A 14,749-nucleotide genomic window follows, 5' to 3' on the forward strand; every position below is an offset into this window, starting at 1 on the left:
GTTTCAAGCACTTCTAAACGCAGAAAAATTCAGGAAAAATCGGTACACCCGTTTACCCATGCTAACCCTGCATTTTAATAAATTATAAATGTTGCAAGGAGCGTTATCTATAACACTCAAAACATGCCTCAAGGTAACACCCTGGTGTAGATTAGCCCATTTGAATACATCGTAATTTCAAACATGGGCTTTTAAAGCCTCAGGTTAAACGCTGGGGAAAACATTCGTGTAGACTAAGCCTTAAATAGTTTGAAGAGGTTGCAAACATGTACGGTAATGTTATGAATCTCATATAACAAGCAAATCCACAGAAAAAAAAGCAAACATAATAGCTACTAGATTTAACTGATGCCTTTTTTACTATTTGAAAAAAATTACCTTTTTCCAGTATGCATACTCATGTGGATAATAAATTATATAAATACTAGAAATGTGTTATCTTCCAGGGCATCCAAACATGGCAGGACCCATGCAGAGAATGAACCCACCACGAAGTATGGCAGCTATGGGGCCTCAGGTAAAAAGTCATAAAAGATATTCTGCTTTAATGTGAAAGGTTGACTTTAAAACAGCATTTTAGAAAGTTGAACCAAACCCTCCTGATTTTTAATTACAGCCCACTTAAACGTCTCCTATTTATTTCTAATACCCACCTGCTAATTAAATAAATTATACATATAGATGTATTCTGTTCTATCTTTTGTATGAAAATGTTATTCTAAATGTACCTGGAGCCTAGAGCATTTCCTGAAGCTGCCAGAAGTACCCCAGGGGTACACATATTAATAGTTCACAATGTCTGGTATGAAGGTCAGCTAAGAATATGCTTTGTACTGCATTTAAATTAGCCTAGGACCGCGTGGTTTAGAATATGTTTCTTGCAATTTCACTTATTCTTCTTGGATTCCAGAACTATGGAAGTGGAATGAGACCTCCTCCAAATTCGTTAGGTGGTCCTGGAATGCCAGGAATGAATATGTAAGTAAAAAGTAAAGTTGGTTGTTATGTGCAGTAGGACTCTTTGTCTATCAAATAATAAATTTCCCGTTGTTGTTAAATAACTATGATTATGGGTCAAATAATGTAATTTTTAACCACCAGTACTACATGTCTGCTGTACCTGTAGCTTTAACCTGTGCCCCTCTTTGCCATGCTCCCTGAACTTTCAGTCAGAATTCATGCACTGTACATATGTTGGAGATTAGCCATGTTATCTTATACATCTGGATTATATGACCATGATACTATGGGTCCATAATGCCCAAAGCATAACACCATTAAACATAGCCTTAAGAGGCATGTATATATGTAGCCCTGCTTGGAAGAGGGCACAACCAATGTAATGGTACATTTTGCTTATGACAATAAAATGTACAATTGAAAGAAAAAAATATGACCATTTGGAATTTCCTAGATTTCTGCATGTGGTGTGATCCAAGGCTCATTGGTGGGCCCAGGGCAGATCATCTATAGGTGGACCACCACCAGCATATTTTATACACCCCTACCAAAAAAGGTATAAAAACCCTCCCACCACTAGCACAGTGTATACATTTCCGTCTACTCCCGGTTCAGTGTATGCACTACTTTCCCTTCCAACAAGAGCATTAACATTTTGCTTTACCTTTTCAGCACAAATCTAGACACAGAGAAAAAGTGTTACACACATAAAATAATGTCAAAATATCAATGTTCCGTTTTGCTCTACTGACACATGAGTATTTCTATGTTGAATTATTTCACTGTTACACTTTTTCTCCATTCCAAGACCTTCAAATGCCTGGATTTATGTCTCTGTATCTGTGATTAGTTCCAATGTGCACTGAGGTACTTCAAGTAGTATGAGTGTGTATTCCTAACTAAACTAAAAGTTGTCTTTTTAATATGTATATTAATATGATCCAATGACCAAGTATTAAACACTATATGAATTTACTATTACACATATAAAATAGAGATGCTTTTTTTCTTTCACAGGGGTCCTGGAGGAAGAGGTCCTTGGCCAAACCCCAATGCTAATTCAGTAAGTATCTGAAATATTCACAAATAAATAACTCTCAATTTTTAAATAGCCACTTTTTTTTTTGCAGTGTTTTATACATATACACTATTCGTGTATTTGTAGACTATTTTTAGGCTTATTCTTTACATTTTTCTTATTGGATCACATTACCAATTTAGTAAAATGTGTACATTGTATGTTACCATCCTAATGTTTTAAAAAAAACAGGCTTATTGGTATCCTTGGGTTTGCCACTATGTATCCAATATCATTAAATATATGTAAGAAATGCTATAACACTATATTTTCCCTCATTGTTTTTCTTTCTTTTCCAGATAGCTTACTCATCTTCGTCACCAGGAAACTATGTGGTAAGAGTTTGTTTAATCAAGTAATTAATCAATTAATTAATTTGAGTAAGCACATTGTGATATTGGGTAGAATACCAATGTTAGATTCCTTCTTAAAGGTACAGGAATGGAAGCTCAATTCCCTTTTTAGGGTATGTGTCTAAGGATACGTACACACGTCAGATGATTCTCCGCTGACCCAAGCTGTCAGGCTAGTCTCAGACAAGAATCTGACATGTGTACAGTGGTCGTCTGATGTCCTTCATGGGTCCGTCCTTGCAGATCCTTGAATGATGGAAGATGAATGACTGCAATGAAGCAATGAAAGTGAAGGAAAGAGAGCACAGCGGGGTGCCGTTCACTCATTCTTTCCCCTCCCTTCTTCATCTTTCAGTCGTTTGTTGTTGAAAACGATCTTTTACAATTGTTTCAAACAACAATAATCGTTCAGAGCATGTGTACATAGCCTAATAGTATGGACACTATACATACTATACAGACAGCGACATCAGGAAAATGAGAGGACCCTGCCCAGAGGAGCTTACAGAGATGGGGTAAATAGGAGGGGGATATGGAGTAATAGAAATGATAAAAAGGATCTGAAATGTAATAATAAAAAAGGATCTGTCAGATAAGCGTAATTAATTGGCCCCTGACTGACCTCTGAGCTGTATCCAGAACCACATTAATTAATATTCATCATATTTTCACCACACAGTTCTATATGTTGTAAGCTATAAGTTGTAGGTTGCTGAAACTTAGCAAGATCATTATTGAGAGCATTTTGAGACCAATAATTAGTCTCCTAGGCCTCAGGAAAGCCTGGAAACCCCCTTTAACCTGTTCTGGTTGTTGCAATATTCTGCTGGTTGTCAGTTCATAAAGCCTGAACCTGGGGAATTATGAATCTGGCCCTATTAGGAGCATACTAGGTGTGTCCACAGAGCATCATAATCTATGTAAACACAACTTCTCAGCCCTCTTACTCCTGGTTCTCATTGGATGGTGCTACTAGTCACTCCTCTGGGTACTGGCATAGAAAAAGCTAAGTAAACCTATCGGAGGGAGCTCACACATATAACATCTTGTTGCTTAGGACAACAGCATTGACAGATTGAGCGCTGCAGAGAGCCCAGTGACTCTAGATATAAAATAAAATTATTAGTTACTATTATGTATTTTTCTGTCCATGTTTATGCACTGTGTTTTTATTGTCTTTTACTTAATAAACACTAAAAACAAGTGTAAGCTGAATCTGTAAATGCTCTAAGTAGAAATAGTTTAACATTCTGTCCTGAATGCTACTTTATAAGTGAGTCCGTGTCATCCCTGTCTTTAGTGGCAGGGGATGGGACAGACAGTGATAAAAGAAGCAGAAGCATACCTGCAGTTGTCAGGGGTAACAGTTCATGCTTCCATCAAGCACATGGTGGCAGTCTACCTGTGAGTGTGAGTTTGGGAAGGGTTAACAGGTTGGTTAACCTTGCCCTTTGACGACCTTTGTCAGCTTGCTGGTGCTTAGATTGTTGCTGAGCATGTTGGAAATCTATGCGCAGTATGATGCTAAGTAGTGATCATCACACACATCAATATGAACATGTTTTTATAGCATTTTTGGTAAATAATTTCCTTATTTTTCTTTTGTTAAGGGACCTCCAGGCGGTGGAGGGCCTCCAGGAACACCCATAATGCCCAGCCCAGGAGGTAAAAAACATGAACCACAAAAAGTTGCATTATTGTAGAATTCCAGCCAACCTATTTTATTTCAGTATGTAAAAGTTAAAAGGTGAAAAAAAGTTAAATGCCTGCCTTATTTATATTTTTTCTTTAACTTTCTGTATTGATAACCCACCCATTATCATAAGACCTACCCACCAGACACCCCAGTTTTTTTTTTTTTTTGGGGTTAATTTAGTTCTACCTTCATCCATCAGCACCTCCCTATTCTAATGCAATTGAATCAAACCCATGGAGATGTTGGAATGTGTCTTTAGTTCACATAATATTATTTTACTTAGTCATGTAAGGTAAGGTTCAGTTGTTTTAGATACGTGTGACTATGAAGCACAGAGCTGGGAATACTTGCTATAAATATGTATATAAATAGTAAAATGGTAAACTATGCATTGCTCTTATTGCCCCCTTGGCCCTTCTGAGTTCAGAACTCAGCCTAGAAGTCATCATAAAAAAAGGAACACTAAGTTTCTGTGGGTATTTTGTTTTCTACCCTATCCAATGGGGGTAGACCATATTAACTCTGGGAACTGAACACACTTCTTTCCATACTGGAGAGCTGTCATTTAGTAAATATGTTTTAGGAGCATAACTAACTCACTTGCCCACAACTATCCGCCCTACTGTTGATGTTGCAAATATTTTAGTACAAGGAACCAAATCCCATCTGTGTGGATGGATTATGCGTTAAACAGTTCAGGTTACATAATTTAACCTAAAGAAGGTCCAGGGTTATAAAATATTACACCTCTTACATAAAGGCCCCCTATTAACCATCTTCCTGTTGGTAGTAAGGGAATGATCAGTATGTCAAGTGCCTTCGCCAATATATAAATTTTACAGTGTAGAACTAAACGATAGCAAGACCACTAATTAAATACCAACACATCTGCAGTAACATATTTCTTGCTATCTTGTAGCTATCCCATTACTATTTGGCACAGAGGATGTGGTAGCATTTGGCATTGGAGTATCCCCTTAACCTAAACCTATTATTAGGTATTCCAGCACGGTATATAAACATAAACTATATAGAAAGAGCTGCATGCATCTGAATATTGCCTTTTTCGTAAAGTGTATTTGGATCGGTTTCCTCCCACATCCCAAAAACATGCAGTAAGGTTAATTGGCTTCCCCTCAAAATTGTCCTTAGACTACATTAATGATATGTGACTATGGTATGGACATTAGATTGTGAGCTCCTTTGAGGGACAGTTAGTGACACGACTATCAACTTTTACAGCGCTGCGTAGTATGATGGCACTATATAAATACTGTATAAAAATAATAATAATTCATTCTAACAGCTCTGAGTTACAAATTAGTAGTAAGCTAAAGTGTCAAATACCAGACTTGATGTTTCCTGCAAAGAAATATGATAGAATTATTTTTTCGTCTATTTCTGTGTAGATTCAACAAACTCAAGTGAGAACATGTACACAATGATGAACCCAATAGGACCCGGTGGAAGCAGACCAAATGTAAGTTAAAATTCCTTGACCTCAGTCCTTTCCTGTAAAATGTGTCCCAGGCCATTCCATTGGTCTTGATTCAACCACAGCCCCTGTTTTAAGTGAAGAATGTAAAAATGTAATTTAATGTAAAAGCCAGCTGTCGTATTACTATAAATTTCCTGACTTTATTTAGCATTGAATCAGAAACGCAGCTATTTTGTAACATTTTTCAGTATGTTTGCAAAAAATCATTTAGAAATCTAAAAAGTTACATATATTTTGGATTAGGAAGCTGCAGTCTAATGTATAGTCCATGTGATATTTAAATATTTGTATAAATCTTTATTTTATAAATGAGCCCTACTATTGGGTGCAGCCATGATACTATATTGGCAGAGTACGTTGGGCTCACTAATAGGACAGCGTAATACTGTTTGTATTCCCTTTTGCTTCCTGGGTAAACAGGAATAATTAAGAAGTTATTATCCCTGCCAGGAGAGGAAGGAGGATTTTTAAAATTAGATAATGATTTATTGATGTGCTGCCTTGTGTTTCTGTTTATATCAATTTAATGTGTATTTATCTGTACGCAGACATACTGACTATACAACATATATTATACAGGTAAACGGCTCTAAATGTACTTTTCTTGCAGTTTCCAATGGGTCCAGGACCTGATGGCCCAATGGGAGCAATGGGTGCGATGGAACCTCATCATATGAATGGATCACTAGGTAAGTACTTCTGAGGATTAGTCAGGTAACTTTAAGAATTTTGTGATTGGGCAACAATATTTTATCTGTCTGAATGATTTATGGCCAGTGAAAACCATGACTGTAGAAGAAAAAAGGAACTCCTGCACAAAGGGTGCCCTTTACATATTTTCTTTTTTGGTCATATCGTGCTGATCAAGATGTCCATTTTATCTCAATCTGTACTCAATATTTAAAAGCATATGTGCTTAATGTCATTGGTGTGCCAGATCTTCCCAAATATATTTACTCGATTCATCTGCAACACTTGATCACCTGCTCCACTCTCAAACCCTCCAAAGGATAGTCAAAACTAAAAAAACTATGTCTATCTAACTTAATTTTGAGAGCATTAGACAGCCTTCCAATTAACTAAGACAGCTGGGTCATGCCCAGCCCCTCCCAGTAATTTGTCCATTTGGTTCACCACAGTCAGCAAACCATTTGGATCTGGGCGACAAACTATTCTATTCCTCTGTAGGGCTAAATTCCAATTGAGGACCCCTGGCTCACCACTAACATTTTATATTTATAATCTGAAAATACCTGATAGTCTATCAGATCTTTCCGTTATGGTTGCTTATTAGCTTATTCATATTTTCCATCCAGTACTTATTGATCTAACTTTCTCAGGTCCCAGCTTTTTTGAGTGTATTGGTGTGAAAGGTACCACACATGAAGGGTTGATTTCAGAAATCTATGGGGTCCAAAATGGGCACCCCTTCCCGGATAGGTGGGTCATACATACTTAAACGCTTAAGAGGAAGAGAATCCTGGCAGAGCTTTCCCCAGAGCCCTACAACTACTTGGCCTCTATCCCAATACCAGTTATCTTTGCTGGTGAGGTGATGTGGCTCTGCAGTGGGCTCCCTCTTTATTCTCATATGGATATGCCCATATATTCCTTTTTTGGGAAAAGGTTAATGCAATATTATCCTGCCTAGTTCCTAGTCAACTGCCAGGTGAGTTTAGACCTTTTGACCAATCTTTTGAGGTTTTTGAACTCCTGATGGCTCAGAACTCAATAGCTGTGTTTATTTTGATGGCGGCTAGATGCTTGATTGCCTTTAAGTGGAGGTCAGCTTTGGCTCTCAAAAGTCTTGGCTCCTCTTAACTTGCCTTAAAACTTTACCATGGGATGCAGACAGCCAATTGACCATTTTGAGGGATGTCCCTGGCCTTGTGCTAACTTTAAATGGAATGTCTTCTCCTTTCTCTTTTTTATGTCTGCGGTTTTTCATCTACCATCCTTACTGTACAAGGTGCAAACCTTTTTTTTGTCACAGCCTTCTGTTGGTAACACTATAAACTATGCCTATGATTATTTATAGCTGCAGCTCCATAAAATGATTTTGTCAGTGCCCATTACTGGTGATTCATAAGTGGGACATAGCTTTATCCAAAGTCCTGTACGGGATGTTAATCTGATATTATAGTGTGCAGAAAGGGTCTCCAAAAGTGGCCTTTTTATGAAAGCTAATAACAAAAAAAAAAAAACCTCCTGTACCTGCCAGTCTTAGCTCTGGTCCACATTTCCCATGGAATGAACATGAACTTGTCCATTATTTTGAAGAAACAAACATGAGATATAGAATAGGCAAATGGCGAAATAAAAAGCAAATACAAACTTTAAAGTTGCTTTAGATTTAGTATAAATATAATTCAACCATGTGGCAAGAATCAGGAATGTGCAAATACCAGTGTATATAACTAAAGAATCAGTTAAAATAATAAGGAAAAGGTGAGAGATCAAACTAGAAACAAAAAACAAATTCAGTAAGAGTGCAGTGCAACAGTGACATCTAGAGGTACAGTCAGCATAGTCAGTTGCTATATTTTTTATCTGCACATTTCCATGTATTTATATTTTATTCTGCAAATCCTCACAATTTAAACAAAGCAAAAAACTAAAAATGTTTTTATTTTTTTCAGGCTCTGGAGATATGGATGTGTTGCCAAAGGTACAAATGTCATGTCGCATACCAAGTAACAATTAAATCTTTATCATACATATTTAATATATGAATATATATTTGTGTTTAATGCAGTTATAGCATTAGAATGCCCCTGGACCCCACAACTACTATATTTTTTCTCTGTACTTAAAAAAGTAAGAAAGTACTATCAGTACACTGTACTGACTACACTTCCTGGTCTTTATAATGCGTTGTCAGTGCAGACTCAATTGCAGATAGCTCTGGAACAATGCCAGTTATTCTCTAATTTGAAATTTTTTAAGCAAAGTTAGTACAGATTATTTATAATTATTTATTATTATTTATAGTCTGCTATGAATTGAATGTTTTGATATAAATTGATATAAATGTATATATGATTTCATATAAATTATTTGTTTTAATCAGTTGAACAATGTCTGGGGAAAAAAGAGTGTTTGAATATAGCTAATAGGTTGTCTGAACTCAAACCAATAGATAAATACTGCCAACATCCCTAAATTCTTGAGTACATAGAAAGGTAGATATATTTGTGGGACTTTAAAGGCAGTTTACATGTCACAAACTGGACTCAAATATAAAAAAAAGTATTTTATTAAACACAAGCCATAAAAAGAGTGGATGGAAATTCCATAAAAATGCTGAGTACATAGCACAAAACAATTGTGTATATCATTGAGATGTTGTAACAGATTCTGATAATCCAACACGTTTCACAGAATGAATCAGCCTTATCAGGGATTATACAAGACCTCAATAGATAGAATGCACAAGGATGTAAAACCACAGTATACAGTTTTGAGTGTGACTAAGCATGGCATGGGATGCAGTCATGGGGAACAGGAGGACCCCCTCCAGCAGCAAGGGAGAGAGACTTCCAAACCGGAACCAATGAATTCACTAAATATACATTTTGTTTTTCTGTGTCAGGTATAATCTCATTGGGTACTAAGTAATAATCAGCAGATTAGGTAAAACGAAGGTCCAAAATGAGAGTCTGTTCTGTTCTTGTATAATCCCTGATGAAGCCGATTAATTCTGCGAAACGCGTTGGATTATCAAAATCTATTACCACATCTCATGATATACACAATTGTTTGGTCCTATTGACTGAGCATTTTTATGGAAATTCCATTCACTGTTTTTATGGCTTGTGTTTAATAAAAGATTGTTTTTTTTATATTTGAGCTCATTTTGGGACACGTACTTTTAAACTGCCTTTAAAACCAGAAAAAAGAGCGTTTCTTAAAGCTTGAAAAAACAGGGTTTACAAATAATATATGTGACTAATGTAAAGATAAGTAATGGCACCAATGCTTATATTGCTTTCTGCACCTTTTACAGAACTCTCCAAACAATATGGCAGGGATGAACAACCCTCCAGGAACACCTCGTGATGATGGAGAGATGGCTGGAAATTTCTTAAACCCCTTCCAAAGCGAAAGCGTAAGGATTTCATATTCCTAGCTATGTAATCTATGCGGTGGAAGTTAGTGGCTTACAACATTTTTCATAGATTAGTTTGAGCATCTGATAGCTAGTTAAAGGTAAAAGGTCTTCATGAGTATGTGGCCTCCTGCAGGATAACCATTGTTATAGCTTTTTTCAATGTTTTCAGGAGCCACTCCTTTAAAAGCTCTAAAAGACGCAGTCTCTGTGTCTTCTTTAGCACATCTAAAATAATGTAAGTGTATTCAAGGTCTGAACTCTGTGGTGGGAAATTCATGTGTGAAAATTACAGTATAGCTCCCTAAACCTGAACTGAAATAGCTCCCTCCTTTTATAATTTGAGCCCAATGAATCCTGGCATTGGATCATTTATGGCTTCTGGATTGGAAACAAGTTGCTCTGAATAAGAGAAGCCAAAAAACAGGAGTTTTTGATATTGTGTATGGGGGTTGCATTTTTTAGACAATTGACTGATGGGTGACTGTTTATGTTGTGTTTTTCTGTAAATCCTTTTTCTGTCCTTTTTTTAAATAGCTTTTTTTTCTCCTTCCTTTCTGACCACTAATTAAGGGGGAGTGCTTAAGGGTTCACGGGTGACGTAAGTTCTGGGTAAATTTACCTTGAGCTTGCTCTTTTCTGCCTTGTGAAACAAGTGGCTCTGAGTAAGTGGAGTTAAAAAACACAAGAGTTGTAAACTAAAGTAATTGAATCTTTAAGGAAACTACAAACTGTAAGTTTATAGCCCTGTGAAATTAATAAATATTGCATCTTGGAAAATTAGTAGCAGCAAGGTGGAAGGTTGATGTGAGCATATTTCCTTTCTGGTTTTAGAAATCTGGAGGAGCACATTACAATACTGAAATCACTGGGTCACCTTAAGATGGGTCTCCTGCTCACTGAGCAGGTAGTTAATGGGATAGATGGGGAGAGTGGAGAGGTTAATCAGAATGATTATGTAGGGAGCAGCCTAACAAATTTGCAAAGCTATGTAAAGATGTGCAGGTGGCAAACCCAGTGGTGGCAGCCCTAGATGTTACTGCTACCCCTAACATCTGGGTAGGTTGGCAATGAAGGAAGGAGTAGACAATTGGTTGTCATAGCAGATTCTGTTTAGGAGGACTGATAGAATAGTTTGTCGCCCAGATCCAAATGGTTTGCTGACTGTGGTGAACCAAATGGACAAATTACTGGGAGGGGCTGGGCATGACCCAGCTGTCTTGGTGCATGTTGGAACCAATGACAGGATATCAGTTTAAAGAATTAGGTTGAAGGAAAGGACCTCCAGGGTTTGTTCTCTGGAATATTGCCTGTGCCATGCGCAACACAGAAAAGGCAGCGGGGGCTTAGATAGATAAACGCATGACTTAAGTCCTGTTGTAAAAGGGAAGAGTTTGGATTCTTAGAGCACTGACTTTTCATTGGTTTACAACCTATATGCCAGAGATAGTTTGCACCTAAATGGAAGGGGGTCTGCTCTGCTAGAGGAAAGATTTATGGGAATGGTGGAGGGATATTTAGACTAGGTCAGAGACAGGTGTGACATGCAAATATGGTGGCAGAAAGGTTGGACAGGGGACAGTCACCAGTGGAGGGTGGATTGGGGATAGTTAGGGGGAGGGTCTGTTTGTATGTGAGAGGTGATCTAAAGGAGAATGTGAAAGAAGAAATTGTTGATGGAGCATGTGATGAGGTTGAGACATTATGGCTGGATTTGAATATGGGGATGCATAATACAAATTTATTTATTGGAGTCTGCTATAGGCCCTCAAAGAGTTAAAGAAGAAATGGACACTCAACTACTAGCACAGATAGAAAGGGCTGCAAAGGCTGGCACAGTTGTAGTAATAGGAGATTTTAACTACCTTGTAATTGGCTGGAGTAATAGCACCACAGGTACAGCAAAAGGGCCAAAATGTATGCATTTAATACAAGATAATTTTATGGTACAGTTTATAGAAGCCCCAACTAGAAATTATATTCTGCTGCTTTTTTCTAACAATGCAGTGCTTATAACAAATGTGCATATACATAACAACAAATAATAGATAATCAGGGTAGCAGTGATCATAATATAATTTCATTTATTAAACTTTCTATTATTAAAGGCAGCTCTCTATGACTTGCACCGGGAGAGGATATTTTCCTCTAGTTTCCTCTAGTTTAGGAGTGTAAAATTAAAACCTATATGGCTCACATCTAATGTTAAAAATACCATATAGAATAAAAAAGGACATTCCAAAAATATCAAAATGAAGGATCACCCTCAACATTTGAAAACTATGAAGAATATAACAAAGGATGTAAAAATGAGATAAAATGTGCAAAACTTCAAAATAAAAGACAGATTTCAAAAGAAAGTAAGGCAAATAAAAAGAGCCCCCCCCCCCCCCCCCCCCCCATTTCTTTAATAATAGCAAAGAGCTCAGTTATTTCAAAGCCATTGTTTCTAATTTTTAGAGACTCTTTAATCATTGGCATGGTAATAAAATTGCGTAAGGCCAATGTGGTTCCTATCTTCAAAAAGTAACCAAGTAACTACAAAACAGTAAGTTTACCTGCCGTAGTTGGAAAGGTCCTAGAGAGTTTATACACATAGACACATAGAGGAGTTTCTACAAGAAAATAATAATTTAAGTGAAAGCCAGCATGGACTCAAGTAAGACCGAAGTTGTCAAACATATTTAGTAAGTAAGCAAAAAGGTAGACAGTTGATATGATACTCTGTATGAGTAAAATTCTGGGTTTTCGAAGAAGACTAAGTCAAAAATCGTCTATCCTGATTGTGAATCTGCTCGGAAGCCAGTGCCACATGATGCAGAGAATCCAATGGCAGTCCCTCCTACATCTGTTTTTACTGACAGTGACATGTTGAATGAGGAACAGCCGGATGATGTTGATGTTAATGAATGTTATGAACCCCAATTTGAAGAGGGTAAGCCACATTTTATAAGCCTATCAGATTTAGATGATCTAGTAAGGTACCTGTCTTTGTGAAAAGAGAAGAAAAGAGAAGTCTAAACTGTTAAGGTGCGTACACACTTCCAATTTTTATCGTTCCAATCGAACGACGAACGATCGATTGGGCAAAAAGTCGTTCGTAAAAAAGTAACCAACGACGCCGACGAACGAGGAAACTCGTTGGAAACGAACGACTGGACCGGCGGATCGGACGACGATCGTTGAACATCGTTCGTGTGTACGGTCGTTCGTTGATCGTCCATGCGCTGAGCATGCGTAATGAACGAACGTTCGTTCACTTTCCTGTCGTGCACATAGTTCCTCTATCGCTCAAACGATCGTATCTATTGTGTGTACAATATCTACGAACGATCGTGTCGTTAACTCTATGTGCAGGATCGGTGCTATACGATCGTTCGCAGATATCGTGCAGGATCGTTCGTCGTTCGTTTTCCAACGATAATAATTGGAAGTGTGTACGTAGCTTTAACCTCCAGATTAAAGGAGTGGAATTTGCTACAAAAAGGTACAACTTCACACTTTCGTGATTGTCACACAAAGTTCTCAGGTTATGAATCAACATGAGTGGTCTGATGAGGGAGTTAGGTTGCGAATATTTACCAGAGCAGTGGAGATTGTTCATAGACTCAAGCAAAGCAAGTTTGAAATCTGTATTACTGCATAAAGGTAACAAAAAACCTTCTGTTCCGCTTGCTCATGCCGATGGAATGTAAGAGACATATAAATCCATGGAGATCATTTTGAAATTGATTACCTTTTCAGAACACAAGTGGAACATTTGTGGTGAACTGAAGGTGGTAGCACTCCTTCTTGGCCTGCAATTGGGATATACAAAATATATGTGCTTTCTGTGCCTGTGGAACAGTCGTGATGACAGCAACAATTACAAAGTGAAAGTGAAAAACCCTGACCTGAACACACTGTTGGCCAGTACAACGTGAAGCATAAATCACTCATTGATCCACAGAAAGTTTTGGAAAAGTTGAAACTACTGTACTGTTTGGTTGGGCAGCCAAGTGGCAAATGACATTTAATATAGATAAATGTAAAGTTATGCACTTGGGGGCTAACAACATGCAGGCTTTATACTGTCTAGGGGGAATACATTTGGGCGAGTCAGAAATGGATAAGGATCTGGGGGTTCTGGTAAATCATAGCCCTATTAACAGAATGCAATGCCAAGCTGCAATATCCAAAGCTAGCAAAGTACAGGGAAGGGCAACTAAACTAATAAAAGGAATGGAGGAGCTCAGCTATAAGGAGAGATTAGCTGAACTGAATCTATTCTCCCTTGAGAAGAGACGTTTAAGGGGGGATATGATCACCCTGTATAAATATATAAACAGTCCATACAGAGAACTCTCTTTCCAATTATTCACTTTGAGATCAAAGAACAAGAGGGCACTCTTTGCGTCTGGAGGAAAAGAAATTTAAGCCCTGGATAAGGAAGGGGTTCTTCATTGTAAGGTCTGTGAAAATGTGGAATCGGCTTCCTCAGGAAGTAGTTTCAGCAACTACTATAAATTGCTTTAAAAAAACTGAATGCTTTTCTAGAAGCACAGAATATAACTGGGTATTAGGGCTTTAAAGTAAAGATAACAGAGACTGTTGATCCAGGGAACATCCGATTGCCTCATGGAATCAGAAAGGAATTTTTCCCCTGTTTTTTCCCCAAGCAAATTGTACCAGGGTTTTTTGCCTTCCTCTGGACCAACTATGTCCTATAGGGTTTAATATCTGGGATAAGTTTATTTCCCTGGTGGTTGAACTTGATGGACATGTCTTTTTTCAACCTAACCTACTTTGTAACTATAACAGATGCTAGACTGAAAGCAGGCATTTTTGTTGGTCCGCAAATCTGCAATTTGATGCCTGATGCCACATTCAGAGACAAACTCAACCCACTTGAACTTGCTGTTCTGGATTCATTTGTGCTAGTTGCAAAAAACTTTGTGGGCAACCAGCAAGCTGAAAACCATGCTGAGCTTGTGAACAACATGCTAACAGCATACCATCAACTTGGCTGCCGAATGTTACTTAAAATTAATTTCTTACATTCCCATCTGGACTTCTT

General features: G+C 37.6%; 1 protein-coding gene across 1 annotated transcript in view; it reads left to right on the forward strand.

The window, feature by feature from the left end:
• Positions 1-14,749, forward strand: part of SSBP4 (single stranded DNA binding protein 4) — a 256,151-nt gene that overhangs the window by 234,422 nt on the left and 6,980 nt on the right. The window contains exons 9-17 of the mRNA XM_072405033.1: positions 447-517; positions 911-978; positions 1,978-2,023; positions 2,338-2,373; positions 4,002-4,056; positions 5,497-5,567; positions 6,196-6,274; positions 8,225-8,253; positions 9,592-9,693. Of these exons, the coding sequence (XP_072261134.1) occupies positions 447-517; positions 911-978; positions 1,978-2,023; positions 2,338-2,373; positions 4,002-4,056; positions 5,497-5,567; positions 6,196-6,274; positions 8,225-8,253; positions 9,592-9,693 (557 nt within the window). The remainder of the gene's footprint in view (positions 1-446; positions 518-910; positions 979-1,977; positions 2,024-2,337; positions 2,374-4,001; positions 4,057-5,496; positions 5,568-6,195; positions 6,275-8,224; positions 8,254-9,591; positions 9,694-14,749) is intronic.

Source organism: Pyxicephalus adspersus, chromosome 3 (genome assembly GCF_032062135.1).
Source record: "Pyxicephalus adspersus chromosome 3, UCB_Pads_2.0, whole genome shotgun sequence".
Taxonomy (NCBI): domain Eukaryota; kingdom Metazoa; phylum Chordata; class Amphibia; order Anura; family Pyxicephalidae; genus Pyxicephalus; species Pyxicephalus adspersus.